We start from the raw sequence: 16,691 nt of genomic DNA on the forward strand, positions 1-16,691 counted from the left end.
ACGGTGCTGGAACAAACATGATGCAAGAGAACGAGTCAGGCCAAGTCACATGGGTTGCTGTATTTGCCTGGGAGTTACAGCCTAGTAAAACACTTAACCGCCTTGCCAATGCACATAATATCCCTCTAGAAAGGGCATAAATAACAAAATGTTTCTGTATTCAAAATATGTGTCATTACAGAGGGTACGTGTGCATAGTGGAGTAGTACATGGGAGTGCCAAAATGGGGGAAAAAAAATTAAATTCTTCTGTACCTAAAGGTGTCAATCCCTTGCTAAGACTTACCACGCCCGATCTTCAGCAGAACACCACTCTGCTGAGCAGATGTGAAGTCAGAGGCTAGAGAGGACATGGCAAACCATGCTGAAAAGATGCTCAGAAGAAATCTGAGCAGTGAAAAGGCACTTCCAAGGGCCATGGATGTTGGTGGCCTCTGAGGGGCTTCTGGCTAAGGTCAGATACAGCACCAAATATTTGGCCACTACCCAAATCAGGAGAAGGTGGCACGTGCTCCGCTTCTTCAGAAAATCCTCCAGTGTCAGGGAAAAATCTTCAGCATTGTCTGCTTTGCACTGCACATCCAGGGCTGAGCTCCAAGCGTGTGCAAACCATTCAGGCCATAAAACACCTACCTATAAATTGTTTAGGTAAACACACTTGGGCCCCTGTAGCAGAAACACTTAGCACTTCATATTACTAATTTCCAAAGGCTCTATGCAGATCTTCACCTAATATACAAACTATAAGGAAATGTCAAAGTTGTGATGCAGTGGGCAGAGGTCCGGGGTGATGGCACTCGAGAGACCTGGAGTCACTCCCAGCTTTGCCATAAGTTTGCCAGCAAAACACTTCTGTTATCTGGCCTTGGCTTCCCCAGTCATAAAATAAAACTAATTGTATGTGCTTTGTGAAGTACTCTGAGCTCTACTGCTTCAGAAGATCTCAGTGTTGTTATTATTCATTACAATTCTTGTTGAAATATGAGACGGTTCATACTACATGCGACAAAGCAGTAAGGAAACTAGTTCAATACAACCTTTCATCGCATGGTAGACCCCAAAAGCACCAATTTCCATGGATTTGCCTTCTAATTATATGATGCAAGAATATAAGGTACATACAGCTTTTCTTCTCAGTACTGTCTTGCAGAATCGTGCTAAACCCAATTTATATAATCCAGCTTCCCCTAAAGATAGCACAATTCATAGTAGTTGATCATTGTTTAATTGTTCTACTGCATTACAATATACAGTAGTAGTATTATTATAGCTAGGCAAAGCTATAGCGAGGCAAGGCTCGTAAAGAGAAGTAGCAACCTTTGATTTGCCTGTTTAGAGACATAGCTGTAAGCCCAGATGCGTGGGCTGCTCTTGCTATTCGCTGCAGGAAAGCAGAGAGTTAGAAACCTACTGGCTTCTGTGTGCGCTCTCATGGACCATGAAGGCCAAAACTCTCAGGTAGGAGAAGACACTTAGCATTAAAGAAGCAAGCAACTAAAGTAACACTTAGGATATGTTGGGCTGACATACAGACCGCCATTAACTGCAGAAAGAGCAGTGGCAGATTAGGCAAGCCTAATTACTCACCTGGGGATCTGGCTTGCATGCTGAGGATGTTAATGACACATCTCTCCCTGGGAGGGGAAGGGGAGGTGATCTTTAGTAGAAGTGAGTGGCAGCAAGCACCATATAAACATCCTGGCAGGACTCTGCTCCATCGCTCATCCCAGGGGAAGGGGAGAATAAATTCGTATCTTCAAACATTTTTTCTTCTTTTCTTATAGCTACCTAATGTTGTTCTTTTAAACCAGCATTTTTTTCAAAACTCTTTGATCCACAGCATACACTAGTGTCTTTTCCTGCTTATGCTGTCCAAAACATTTAGAACTGAAAAGCCTGTATTACTTACAGTGTAGTGAATGGCTCTTACTATATTTTAGCATGTTTGATCTTTTAAAAAGAAGTGTTGGGTTTTTGTTGGTTTTGGTTTGTTGGGTTTTTTCTTTCTCTGTAGGAGAGCATGCAAGATCACAGTGATTTTAAGGTCTCAGTGGCGTACCACTGAATTCAGGGAGGGCTCTGTTCCTTCTCCACCTGAGAGCCAAAGCAAAGCCTCAGCATCTGTGATAATGTTTCCAGCAGAAGTGTCGCTTGGACATGACGGCTGTGGGAAGTTTCGCTGCCCCTTCACATGTAGGTAGAACAATGAGTTTCGCACACTTTCTCACTCAAAACAAGTCCTGCTCCATATCTCTGGAGGTACTTCTGCGCTCTGACTGTCACTTCCACCTACCCAGCATTGCACCAGGACCTCCATACCATTTAGCAATATGGGAGGATGGCTGGTCTTGAACCCCAGCCAGAATCAATGTGCTGTAAACATAATTTTCCTTGAAACAGACCAAGTTTGCATGTACAGATCCGATGGGAGAATGTGGGAGCAATTTCAATGCTAACAGAATTTGTAACGCTCCTCTTCTAAACTTGTGGTAGTGCGGTCTGAAAGCCCAAAGGAAAAAACAACTAGAAAGTATAATTGTAAACAGCCTGATGGACCCAAGAAAAGGAGCTCAAAACTGAGCCCTTGAGACCACTTCTAACTCTTTGTCCGTACTGCTGGGCCATATAACTGATTCACATTTCCCAGTGTTTGTGCCACTCTAATTTAGTGTCTCGGCACAGGTGGAGCTGTAAAGATAATATAAGGAACCTTCCGCACTGTCAGAGGAATCAAAGCAAACAAACGAAAAAGGATACTTCAGCAGCCCTATCAGATACTCACTCCTCTAGCTGAAATGAAAAAGATGCCTATTTGGAATAATGAAAGTTTTAATTCTGAATTTTGATTTTGCTCAGTGAAAGCAAATTCATCATTTGAAAGCTAATCATTTTCTAGATAATACTGTATCACCTTCAGCAGAAAGAGAAAGAAAGAGAGAGGGAAGGGTAATAACATTCCCACTGCAAAGCTTTCTCAAAATCATAAACTCATTACTGCAAACTAAAATCTGAAGTCAACCAAAAACTAGGACATGCTGGGCTTGCGGGTTACAGATCCAAAGCTGTGGAGTAAAACTAATCAGTTCTTGGATTTTTTTTTTTTTTTTACTGTAGTACAATCTATAGTCTAGTTGGTCAAATCAAGCCTTTCTGAGAAAAGAAGATTAGAGGCATTTGTTTGAAATATTGGGGGGGAGCAGGATTTAAACTTTATTACTGACAGGATATACAAAACAGACTGTAATGAAAAAACAGTATTGAGATTGTACTTGCGGACTAAATGGAAAATGTTAAGCGAAGACAGGGCCATATGGAGGAGCTTATAGTTAAAGCAAGAACTGATGCTGAGGCAAATGCCCTCTAAATAAGTGAAATTAGGTGTTACGGGAAAGTTGCAGGACTTAAAAAAATTATTACACCTGAACACTACAAACAGGCTACTAAGCAAGAAAAGAAATTCAAAGAAATGTAATTTTATTTTATTTTATTTATAAGGATTGTTCCACCTGCAATGATCCCTGTACTGTGCATGAATTGTTAATTGAAAAAGCATTAGGTAAAGTATCAACCATTTTGTATAAACAAAATATTTGATGAAAAATTCTTATCCTTTGGCAAAATTTCATCAATTTCATTTTGAAGATTTTATACTGTATTTTACCGAAGTCTGAACTGTCTGAGCCAACGCACGTGTTACATAAATGCATCTGAAGCCTTGGTGAACCACAGCAGGACGTCCTATTTATCTGCCCACCTGGAGCTCACTGCAGCATTATGGATCTATTTTGCACAGGGGCACATTAGGGTAGACCTTGCATAAGTTAAGAGAAAATAATAAAATACTACAGCACAGCTATCAATGCCCTGCCTTGCTTTCCATTTCATTTCCCTGTAACCTATTTGACTTTTGACCAAGAAAGCTACGTGAAATTTGCCATAGTTAACCACATATCTCCCAAGATGTGAAATGCAGGATTAACATATCTTCATGACGTATTTTCCAAATGTTTTTATCTCCATCGGCACTGTCTAAACTGTCCTAGCTCTGGTCCAAGCTAGGCAAATCCAGCCTTGCTTCCTTAGTTTTCATTTTCTGGTCTCAGGACCTTTTCTTTGTTGTTCTCCATCAACCTCTACTGACAAGTGGTCCACGACAGAAGCAATTCATACTCGGTTTTTTTGTTAATACAGCCCTGAGCAGCTGGCTGCCTGCTGCATAATTATCAAGCCACAGTATTATAGACTATTTGAAGACTATCACACGCCTTTAGAGCTCATCTATTTCATGCTAAAGCAGATATTTAGGACGTAGGTATATTCTGACAACAGAGACGCAAACCGCCAATTTTCTGGAAAGTGAAGGTCTCCTCTATAGTTTCTTCAAATCCTGAGCAGCACTTTACACCGCCCAAGCAATAACGTTCTGGCCACGGCACAGCCGCCCAGCAAACACCCTTACTGAGGCGTCAAGAGCTGATGGTGTAACAGGTCCCCGTAACGCTGGCGAGCTTCATGCGCTCAATGACCACCATTGCTCGGCCTCGGGAGCGAGCTCCAGAAATGCTCTGTAGAGTGCACTGGCGTAAAACAAGAGCTAAACATGTGTAGGACCTGATTTTGTCAGATCCTACCCGTCATTAGGAAGGGTGGTAAGTAGGTAGGTCAGTCAGGGGAATTACGAAAGTTTCATCATTCTCAATATATTAAGTATGTCCAAGGCAGCTTTTCAGGCAATTTAAACTGGCATAGCTCCCTTGAGTTCAATAAAAGGATGCCCATTTACATCAGTTGAGCACTGGCTTCACGACTTTTTAATATTCCCCAGTGGAGCAACCCAGTACGGCAAACGCCTTCCACGGTATAAAAGCCTGGAAATACGATGGTATGGAACCCAAAGTAATCCACCCCTCTGCATCATTGAGCCTAAATGGCAGAACATAAAGAAATCACCAACGAGATTTTGATTTTAATAATTTAGGGTGAAACCATGCAAATGATTATGCAGTCAGGTGTCTTCCCTGAGCTCACTACATACATTGAGGCCACTTGGCTCCACTGACCTTCTGAGTGCCCTGCTAAGGTGCTGGCAATACATTTTTCATCTGCCTTTTATAGGGTATTTTTAACTTGATTAACCATTTAAAGCATGCAAGCCAAACATTGCACTGTCTCACACTTGTACAGTACTGTCAAATCCAATGAGGAGGGAGATGCATAAAAATTGATGTTTGGATGTTTTGGTAGCAATCCTTTCGAAATATTTGTAGCAAAATAGTTTTCTGCTCAGTGTAGAACGAGGAAATTTAAGCAAATTGTACTACAGTGAAATGATAAACCGCTGAGCATTCAGGATCTGGTGAATAAAATGTAGTTAATGTCTCAACATCTAATGATAGAAAATGCAGTCCCACTTCTCACAATACTATGGAATAGAATAACTTGTAGACACCTAGTAAGAAATACTTCTGAAAATTAGCATTTAATGATGTTCAAATACAATAGAGACTTTCCAAATACAGTTTTTGCCATGTCACACTGATGAAGCTCAAATGTGTATTAATATCATTCCGTTCACAAACAAAATCCCCAAAAGAGTTGACAAAAAGTAGCAAATTTGCAGTGAAATTAATTAGGCTTTTGTCTTTATCATTCTCACAGTGTGGGAATGGTAATATCACGCAGGAAAAAATCTCACAGCTCTAGCCCTGCTTGGGGAAATATAGACATATATTTTGAAATCTATATTGAAAATTTCAACTCATTAGAAAATAATATTTTGCAGATTAGGTTGACTTATGTGTGTCTGTTCTAAGTCTGTATTTCTCAGTTGGAGAGAAATATTATGGGGCTAATCCTGCATTTTTGAAAACACAATTCACTAAACCACTTGGAATTTTGCTTAAGTAAGGAACCAGTGCAGAGTATGAACCCGTACTTAAATATTCCATTTAACTACAGAAACACTCAAATTACTGAAAATTACTTCTGGTACGAACTGAAGGGTATCTATTTCATCACCTAAAGCAATTTCTATGAAACCTAAAAATTACTCATTTGCTCATTTTCAGGAGTTGTTAATTTTAGAGATTAATTCCAAGATTCATCCAAGTATAACTTCCTACAGGTATTTGTTGAAAACTGCCACATTCTCTTTTTAATTAACTCCAGTGATATGTTAATAACTTGCATAGTTTCTCAGCTATTGGTTAGTTCTAATCCAGAGCATAGCTTGAATGACTACCATTTATAAGTTTTCATGTAATATCGCTGAAGTATATTCTTATAACTTAGTTAGAAGTTATAATGGCCTTAAGGATGTACAGCAAGAAATGAGAAAACTCTGTATCCAATATTAATAAATAAATTTTGTTGCTGCTGAGATTTCGGTGCTTTGGAAGCTGTTTCTGCAACTTAGTGCTCGCTTGTCGTAATTTATATTCTTCCTTCTGTTATCTGAGTTCATTTATTTTATACAAGTGGTACAAGTAGGATAGATAAGGAGGTTAGGTTGACTCAATGTAAAAACTAGAAATTCCTTAGTATTAAATCAAAAATATCAGGGTCATGAACTTTAAATATACCTTTATATAATACAGTCTAGTGGGTTATGTGTAGATAAAGATGGTATTTCCTTGGACAGCTCTATTAGTTCATATATCAATGGAAAAGCTTTTCAACATGAACCTGAAAAAAACACTCAGTAAGACACTAGAATTTAAGTACTGTTTTACCTGAGACTGAAAACTACATCTTATCTCAAAATCCATTATTTTTATCCTAATGAGTTAGTTTTACTGGTCATATTGCCATCCCTCATTTTCTTGTTTAGAGGGCTAGAAAAGTAGTCATTAGCTAGATGCTGAGAAATAGCTAGAATTTCTATCGCTCACATGTCCTTTCTCAACTAATTGAATACCAACAAGAGAATCCATTCATTTGTATTATAAGCCAGAAAAATAAAAAAAATCCAAAAGCTCCCTAACAGCGGAAAATGCAATTAAACTACCAGCGTATTAATTCAGGTGCAAACTGCTGCACCATTGTATAGCAGTGCTTTCCTTTCCTTAATTAACTAAAGCATGAAGAAGAAAATCTGATGGCTTACTAGCATTTTCTTCACTGTCAGAAATGCGTTGGGATGATTTTATTATGTTATCACAAAGAGTGTTGGAGGAGTTATTGCCATCACTTCTGTTTGTCACCTCTAAGAGTGACAGACTCCACGGAGTAACTTGCTGCTGTTAACGGATGTGAAGGATTAATATTTTATATCATCATTACTTTATAGGCAGGATAACTATAGTCATAAGAATACATTTAACATTTTATGCATTCACAACCATGTAACACACAAGGAGCATTTATTCTCCAGCAGCACCTCTTTGGGTGTGTATTTGGTTGCTGTGATTGAAAGCTGAGCAGTTTGTCATACTTATCATTGTTTATATTGTGGTGGAAGTAACAGAGTCTAACCCGTGTTAGGGTACCATCGCTGCACGCACTGAAGGAGTGAATCCCAACTAGAGATACACACAGATCTTGCAGCAGAAAGTCTACAAACCACGCAGAGCAATTTTAGGGAAAAGCAACGTGGGCAATTGCCTGGGAGCCTCGCTAGACCAAACAGAAGCGGCAAAGCAAGTTTTGCAACGGGGAGGTTGGCAGGGAGAGGAATGCTCACCCTAAATCTCTGCCTGGGTCCCTGCAATGCTGATTGCAGCTGTGAAGCCGAGGTTTTGTCCTGCACAGAGCTAAGCATTTAGACTACGTTCAAGCAAGTATGTTTCCCTTTAAACTCTGGCATGCTCCTTTCTCCTTCAGAGGCTATTCCCATTAAAGCTAAGCAAGTGAAGGCTGCCTAGTAGCAGAGATGATGCTCGTGTATTTCCAAAGCATCCTGCTGTAGCACGTGGCTTAGTTATTTGAACATGTTTTACTTTCTTCCACGAGTTTCATTGGCCCTGAATTTACTGGTCTGTGAAAGCACAAAGCTTTATGTTTCATGTGCTCTGTGCATGTGCACAGACATTCCCCTCGGCTCCAAACGGGGCACAGTTACACTGTAGTGGTGAGCACAGAAACAGCAAACTTCACCTGCATCCCGTGAGAATAAAGAAGTGAGCATACACTGAATATGGACAGTTACATACTCATTGCAGATTTTCAGCTGCAAGGTGCAGAGCGCCTTCAGTTTTTCTCCCCCTTCCCCCCCCCCTTGCCTTTGCTCAGCACTTTGAGGGACTGTGACCCTTAATTTATTTAAATGTTTCGCTCATCGGGTCCCTTGCTCTCTACGCATATGAGGAGCCTTCCACTTGATGTTTAAAGGAGCACTCATGTGAGGAAAGCTGAGTGAGGTTAACGTTTGCCAGGTCAAAAGGCATGAATCTTTTACTTTGCACAGGAACGTGCCTTTAGGAATACATCTCCCCGGGTGGCACAAACAGCTTCTTTTCTCTTTTTTTGCTTCACGTTCAGTGTTTGTCAAGCAAAAGAGGCACACGCAGAGAAACAGAAGTGTGGCAGATTTTGCCTACATCTTTTCCACAGTTTCTCCTAACCCCTAACTCTTCTGATACTTTGTATTCACTGTCTCATTTGACTGACACAAGAAACCCACTGTAGGGCGAGAGGCTTCCTGTGAACTGAGCCCCGTTTCCATGGTGCGGAGTTTTCTGCTTAAAAATAAATTCCTGATTTCTGGGGGCTACACGTATGTACAGCACTCGCGGAGCTCCCCACACCCCAGGGTGAGGGGCCGAGGGCAAAGGAGGGCAAACACGTCCTCCATCCTAAAAGGTTACCCTTCGCAGGGTACGGTTCCTCGCTCTCCGGTCCGACCGAGGAAACCTCAGCGCTTTTCGGCATGCATTTTAAGGTCACTGAACCATTCCTGCGGCCCCCACCGGCGTGGCGGGGAGAGCGCTGTTTGGCTGGCTTTGGGCGCACTTTACGCCCGCTGCCGGGGAGCGCTTCAGCGGTGACACCCTCCTCGCCCGCGGCCAGCCCCGAGCGGCTCCCGGGATGCTCGCCCCGGCCCCGGCCCTCTCCGCCGGGATCCCCGCGCCCAGCTTCCCCGCGTCCCGCCGCCGCGCACCGGGACAAACTTTTGGGAGCGGCCCCCGCGGAGCCCCGCAGAGCCCGGCAGCGCGGCAAACGGGGCGGGCTGCGCCCCGCTCCCCGGGCAAACGCCCCGCCGAGGAAAGCCACGGGCTGGGAGCAGCCCAGCCGGCGCCGCCCGCAGCCCCAGCCCCGGCGCGGCGGCTCCCCGCGGGCTGCGCCGCGCCCCGCGCCCCGCGGGAGGTACGCGGGTCCCGCTGCCCCCCGGGGGCACAAGCAAGCCCCCGCGCAGCGCCCGGGCAGGAGGCAGGGGAAGACCCCAGGAGCGAGAAGCCCCCTACGCCGCCCCCGCCCCCGGCGGCGGGAGCCGGTGGTGCCCGTGCAGCGGGACGCGCAGGGCCCGCGGGCGGCACTCACCGATCCGCAGCACTTGCTGGCCGCTCCGGGGCAGGCCGGCCGAGGCGCAGAGCAGCACGAAGAGGAGCCCCCCGCCGCCGCCGCCCGGGGCCGGGCGCCGGAGCCACCGCGGGCCGAGGGCGCTCGCCATCCTCCGCGCCCGCCTTAGTTCATGCCGGGCTCCGCGGGTGCGGGGCGCGGGCGGCTACCCCCGGCGGGGCCGGCTGAGCGCCGCCGCTCCGCGCCGCCCGCCCATGGCGCGGGGGCTCCGCGCCCGCCGCCCGCGCTCCCGCCGCTGCCGCGCTGCGCTGCGCTGCGCCGCCGCCCGCGGCTCCCGCCGCCCCGCTGCCCTCGCCCCCCGCCGCCGGGAGGGGAGGGAGGGGACCGGAGGAGGCGGCTCCTCCCGCGGGGCGGCCCCGGGCGGGGCGAGGCGGCTCCGGGGGCTGACCGGGCCGGGCGGCGTGGCGGGGCACCACGCACGCGGGGGGACACGGACGCGCACGAAACTGTCCTGCTGCTCCCCGGCACGGCCGGACCCGCGCCGCCCGCGCTGGGCAGGGGCAGGGCGGGGCAGGGACAGGGGCAGGGGCAGGGGCAGGGACAGACAGAGGGACAAGGGCAGGGGCGGGGAGAGGGACGGGGCTCCCTGCCCCCGGCCCCGCCAGCCCACTTGCCCCGCGTTGTGCTGTCTGCTGTTCCAGCCCCCGCGGGTCTCTCCCCGCAAGGCTGGAGGCCTCTCCTTGGCCTGGGGGAAGCTTTTCTCCCCGTGCCTGTCAGCCCCACAATTCCCGCTTTTTTTCCTCCCGGTTGTATGGGGGGTTTGAAACACAGACAAGAGGCGAAGCTGGGGCAGGAGGCCCCTGTGTGTGCACAGCTCCCTTCTGGGGGGGTCGGACATGGGGTAAGGCAATGGTGCACAATTTCTGGAGGCTGAGGGACACCCGTGGGGACAAGGTGGAGGGAAGGCAGCGCTTTCTGCGGTGTGTTTGCTACCCTGGACCTCTGCAACCAAGTGAGGGACAGGAGACGTGTCCCCACAGTGCATCTCCCCAGACGTGGCAGGAGCCTCAGCAAGGGGACCGCAGGGCCGCTCGCCTGAGATCGGGAGTTCACAAAGTTCAAGTGATGAAAACTCAAGGCCAGTTTTGAACAGTTGGGCACAGGGACCGTAACACTCCCCGTCCTTGACTTGGCCAGCAGATAGCTTTTCCCCCGTGACTTGACGGTCTCAAATTACTTTTAAAATCTCAGTTTTAAAGGTTCAGTGAAACTCAAAATGCTTCACTATAAAGCAAACATATGGGTCCTGAGCTGACCTGAAAAAAGAAAAAAACATAATAGAAGAATGACTCCCACCTAGCAACAGAACTAAAATTGCATAGCTGAGATCCAAAATTGAAATAATTTAAATTCGTTTATTTTGTATTCCTCTCCAGTCTGTCTAACTATTGTTCCAGAAATTAACTCCTCAGAGCAGTCGCAGCACATGCTGAAGTGCAATGGAAATGCAAGAGTCTACATTATATGTCCCAGTCAGTCTCAAATGTTTCCTGAAAAGCCTGCCTCTACTGTTTATAGAGCAATTTAGGCTATTCAGTTCTCACTACCGAGATTCCCAGCCAGGGTACTAGTTAGTGCCCCACTTTACGTTTCTTACAGCACATTTTACATGCAACTTGGAGAATTTTTGCCCGTGATGTTTATCTTTCGTTTGTTTACCTAAGACATCCTTTCCTTAGGAACAGAGCTAAATCCACTGGCAGGCACAAGCTCCCTGCCAGCCCCCAGGGTGACACAGCTACATTTCCCGCTAGCTTTCATGCCTCGTCTCCTGCTGCCCTGCCACGGTGGCGGTGCGTAGCTTGGCCCATGCCTCCTCTGGGGCCATCACCGCTCCGCAGCTCCGAGCCGTAGCTGTGGATGTCAGCACCACTGCTCCGGCCCCACGCCCGCTTTCACAGCTCTCCGTGACCAGCCGCCCCCATCTCTTGCTCCTGCGGGACGTGCCATAACAGAGGGTGAGAGACAGGCTCAGCCAGCACCCTCGCCTGTCTCACGTACATCACACTGGCTGAAGGTGACAATTATATTAAATCACTCGCGTGGTTAATAACTACAGCATACGCTCTCGTGTAGGAGGCAGAAAAGGAATCCGCCAGGCCACCCTGGACTGGACTGAATGGCCCGGTAACTTTGGCACAAGTTTATAATCTGTCATTGCCTTTCAAATCGCTAAACATGAGAGACGGCGTGCATCTCCTCATCTGGGAAAATCTCAGCCACTGAGCAATGGCTAGTAACAGCTACCTTCAGGTACGCATTCATCCGCTGTACAAAACTGTGCACTAGAAGTAGCTCTGACTGGAGTGGCAGGTTTTATTTTCACAGCCCCACTGGCGTGGCAAATAGCACTGATATAACAGCAAGTACCGCTTTCTAAAGGGAAGTCGTATTAGTTCCACTTGACTGAGAAATGGTACTATTTTGAAGGAAAAAAAGGAAAATATTTCATCTGGAAAATACACCTAGTGATATTTTCAGAACCACTTGTCCTCAGCGTAAACGGGTTCCTGCAAAAGTCAAAGACACTTTGGCGTTCATTTCAGTGAGATAAGAAGTTGGCCAGAACTATATGCTCTTGAAAATACCGCTAGTTTTAGTCTTCTGCTTCTTTGAAGCCCTCAAGAACATGAACTGAACAGAATGGGAAAAATAAGAGCTTAATAATGACTGCAAGAGGGTGGCAGAGGTCTGCGGACACTTGCTACCAGTAGTAGAAAACTGAACAGCTCAAACTCTGCTAACCTCCTGTGGCAGGAGTGGCTCATAGGAAACTCGAAAGAGGTACTAGCTTCTGCTTCAGGGTGTAGCTAAGTGTTACCTAGGTTGTATTCCACAGCTTTCTACATAAAGAGCGATGGCTTTTAAAAAACTACAAACAGTTATGGAAAAATGCAAATTAGCTCTAATGCTGCAAAGACTAGCCAAACTTTAAAATGAAAAATACTCCATTTGCTATTGTGGAAGATCTTTTTTGCCCAGTTTTTCTGGTTTATTTGTGTATATGACCCCTGTGTCCTGTACTGGTCGGAGCAGACATGAAGTGGAAGGTTGTGTTTTCACAATTCTTCACAGGAAAACTGGGGAGGAGAGGGTTTTTATACTGCCCGCTTTGCCATTTAAAACATTTCCTCTTCTCAAAATAGTTCTGAAAAAAATGTTTTGAATTAGAATTCAAAGGCACCATTTTGAAACACAGAAGGACAGAAAAAGTTTTAAACTGACTGAAATTTCCCTGGAAGTATCTTCCAGGTTTCTAATTTTACACTAAGCTCTAATCCATACGGCTCTTTTGTTGCTTGCAACATAGTAAATCACCCAGTAAGCTCTATCCCACAAAATCATGCAGGTTTTACAAGGAGTGTTGTTTTATTTCTGGCTGCTATTTTAAAATGAGAAGTCTCAATACAGTTCATCTTGCTGGTCTCCAGTTATCGATATTCTCGAATCTTTAATCCTCTTTTGGACTTCGTTCAGAAAGAGTAGGGAAAAAGCCCAGGTCTCTTGGCCAGTCTTTTTTCTCCCAGTTAAGCAGGTTTGAATGCCCAGAGCCTTAACATGTGAGCTTGTTGTTCAGCTCGTACTGGCTGCCACGTTTGCTTACTCATTCATTGCATTGCCAATATTTAGATGGAATTATTAGTAAGATGTGTTGAAACACCTTGAGAATGAAAGGTAGTGTGTGTAATCAAAGTCCGTTCTTATCATATAGCACATTAACATTATAAATAGTAACAGAATCCTTTACACAGGAATTTGGGGTCTTTATTCTTGTTTCACAGCATCAAATTCCAGTTAGAGACAATGTGTAATTATTATGCAATTTGCAGTTTAAGTAATACTATTAGGTTAATAGCTAAAACCTTGTCTGATATCAGGGCCTCATGACTGAGTCTGGGGATGTAAACCACCTCCCTCACATTTTGCATCCATTTCAGAATTCTGGATTTGAGTTTGGATGTGGTCAAAATATCAGAAGGTCAAGTGTATGCAAACGCATAGGAAAATCTGGAAGCTTCCAGAAAATCTGGAAATTTTCTCAATTTCTTGGTCAAGTTCTGAGAAATTTTAGCTGCGTTGTGTTGTCCTCAGGACTTTAACCAGACCATATCCAGTCTAAGCTACTTTCTTACTGAGTTGAGACCACAGGCTGCAGTTAGCATTCATTTGGGAAGGCTGGTTTTTCCACGTTTGTCTCTCAATAACCTTCTACCATCACGCAGTACAAGATTCAGCAATAGATTGAGAATATCGCAGTAGTAAAAGCTCCAAATGGAAACATAATAAATGAGAATTCCCCAGGTCTTTCATAACCTACATGCAACACCTGATAACACAGAAATTGATAGCATCATCTAAAAATAACCACGCCAAATCAGCGTCCTGCTCTTCCAACAAATAGTCGGGATCCTCAAAAAAATCTTTCACTCTGAATGTACCTTAGAAAAAAGCTATAAGAAACTGAAGAGTAAAAGAAGAGTCAAAAACATCCCTTTCTTGTCCTTTTCTCTTTCCACTTGCTCAAACATTTTCTTTCAAGAACATTAGCAAAATAAATATCACTCCAAAGGAGATAGGAACTTAAAACCCAAATGATTTGTCGAGTTCTTCATCTCCTGAGCCCCGGCATCCACTGCGGCTCCTTTGGTTGCAGGCTTGAGTTTGGCTGCTCCATCAGCATTTGGACTTCCCCTCCGTGTCCTGCCTCCTCACACCTTCTCCTTCGTGCGACCGTCAGGCCTGGGTTAGTGCTGCCCCTCCACAGAGACCTTGTCTCACCCAGCACCGAGCTGCCATCGTCGCAGTGAACCTGTCCCACGTGCCCGAAAATTTCTGCCACTGCTGGAGACAGGCTCTGTTCATCTGATGAACTTTTTAAAGACAGTGCAGTAGCTCAGATCCCCCCTCTCGACCACTCTCTCCCTCTCAGACCAACCAAATGCCCAGGTATCTCCCACCCTCTGTTCCTGTCATCTGTCCACTGACCTCTTCAATGCTTTCTGCTGTTACTCCCTCACCTCCTTGCTGTTAACTTGCCCCATTTACCCCCCTGCAAAATTAATTTCTGGGTCTCCACATGTCTTGCCTCTGGTCCTGACGCCACTTCACTGTGCTTGAGAAGGAACTCCCATGGAAGGAAGGGGAGGGGAGGGGAGGGGAGGGGAGGGGAGGGGAGGGGAGGGGAGGGGAGGGGAGGGGAGGGGAGAGGAGAGGAGAGGAGAGGAGAGGAGAGGAGAGGAGAGGAGAGGAGAGGAGAGGAGAGGAGAGGAGAGGAGAGGAGAGGAGAGGAGAGGAGAGGAGAGGAGAGGAGAGGAGAGGAGAGGAGAGGAGAGGAGAGGAGAGGAGAGGAGAGGAGAGGAGAGGAGAGGAGAGGAGAGGAGAGGAGAGGAGAGGAGAGGAGAGGAGAGGAGAGGAGAGGAGAGGAGAGGAGAGGAGAGGAGAGGAGAGGAGAGGAGAGGAGAGGAGAGGAGAGGAGAGGAGAGGAGAGGAGAGGAAGGAAATTTGTCCTCCACTTCACTGACTGGGAACACACAAGGAGCAAGCCCCAAGCATCCCTGCAGCCAGCGGGAGCACAAATAACCTTTATGCCTCTGAGGATGCTGTTGCCTGTGAAGAACAGCTATCCTGGGAGAGCTGCTACAGAGATCTGTGGAAGGCAACATGACAAGACAAGAAATCTTGTCTGTAGAGCAGACCTGGTGGATGTGAGTGATGGAGCGCCATGCTGGCATTGGCAGGGGAGAGGAGAGGGCTGTTTGAGCAGAATTATTCCAGATTCCCCTGACATACCCTCAATTTTGCTTCAGTTGAAGTCAAAGATTATTTTTATAATTTTTCCCCTCTGTCTTTAACAGCATGTTACCAAAACACCACTGAATTTCACGTAGGTGAGGAGGTTAAATTAATTTTTAAACTTAAAAATGTTAAGACACAAGTATTTTTACTGAAGCATCGTAATACATAGGAAAGTAAATATAAATTATTTCCCCAATGAAAATAGCACCGCGATTACCACAAGTTTAAACATTACATTTTAAGAAGCTCTTTTTGGTTCAAGTGCTCTTTTATTTATGTTCCCAAACCCATAAATGCAGTTCTCCCCTTTCCAAACTCTTTTCACTAAAAATGCTACAGCGAATCTCTTAACAAACTAACATTGATCCACTCCATTGAACCAGTCTAACATTAATCTGCAAAACTGCTTTTCCCTGAGCAGTAGATACTTTTATCCACCATACTATTTAGGTAAAAGACATAAATAACCTGCAACTCAAATGCAACCCACTGAAAACCTTTCTCAGCCAAAGACCTATTACTTTTTTTTCTCCAATATATGGTACACTAGAGACTTTTTGAAAAAGAAAACTTCTACTGTATATACATAGAACATCCTGGCACATCTTCCATTGAAGAAGAGGCTTTTATCAATTTCTGCTTAGTCATATTAATAGAAATCTAGAAAGTTCCACTAAAATGAGTGGAGTCAATGTGAGCTTCCAACATTTGACCAAGAGCAGTGCTTCTGCCCTGAGAAGCTCTTGTCATATTTCCTTTTTGCAGGGAAAAAACCCCAAACTTTTAGCAGATAATGCAGAGGGGAGAAGAATTAATACAATTTTTTATTAAACTACATTGTTTCCCCAGTGTATATTTCTCTTTTCTGCCCTTGAGTTAATATTAATTATGAGTAAGCTGGTGGGGTAAATTAATGACTGTTCCAAATCTCTACCCAGTATTGTTTAAATGTGTCCTAACTCATTTTTCTCCTTCCACACTTATTTCAAAAGAGTGACTTAAATGTCAAAAAGAGAGTATTTCACTTTATTATTGTAGTACCCCAGCATTGATGAAATCGAGTGGGACCTGAGGGAGAAGGGATATTATGAACCTGCTATTTTCTGCCCTTTTCTTCTTGGATTGACAGGAGCAGGGGAATTAGTTCCCTTGATTCTCCAGAAATATATTTTTTCCTGCTCTGATGCAGTCAGCAACACAGGAGGAGATGAGAGAGCTTCTGCTCGCCCTCTCAAGGACTCGATGAAATAGTTCACCTCTTACTACCAGCTGGAGCAGCTCTGGGGTGGTAGGTACCTCCCTGCTTCAGCAGATCCCAGGGGTTCGTGCAAACTTTGGAGGTCCCTCAGTAGTTGCCCTACTCCTTTCTGCAACTCATCC

The 16,691-nt window shown here is 45.4% G+C and overlaps 1 protein-coding gene across 4 annotated transcripts in view; it reads right to left on the reverse strand.

Moving 5' to 3' along the window:
- Nucleotides 1-9,606, reverse strand: part of GRIK1 (glutamate ionotropic receptor kainate type subunit 1) — a 171,686-nt gene extending 162,080 nt beyond the window's left edge. For all 4 annotated transcript variants that reach the window (XM_076352726.1, XM_076352735.1, XM_076352745.1 and 1 more), the window contains exon 1: nt 9,477-9,606. In XM_076352726.1, the coding sequence (XP_076208841.1) occupies nt 9,477-9,606 (130 nt within the window). The remainder of the gene's footprint in view (nt 1-9,476) is intronic.
- Between the last annotated feature and the right edge of the window lie 7,085 nt (nt 9,607-16,691).

Source organism: Aptenodytes patagonicus, chromosome 1 (assembly GCF_965638725.1).
Source record: "Aptenodytes patagonicus chromosome 1, bAptPat1.pri.cur, whole genome shotgun sequence".
Lineage (NCBI taxonomy): Eukaryota > Metazoa > Chordata > Aves > Sphenisciformes > Spheniscidae > Aptenodytes > Aptenodytes patagonicus.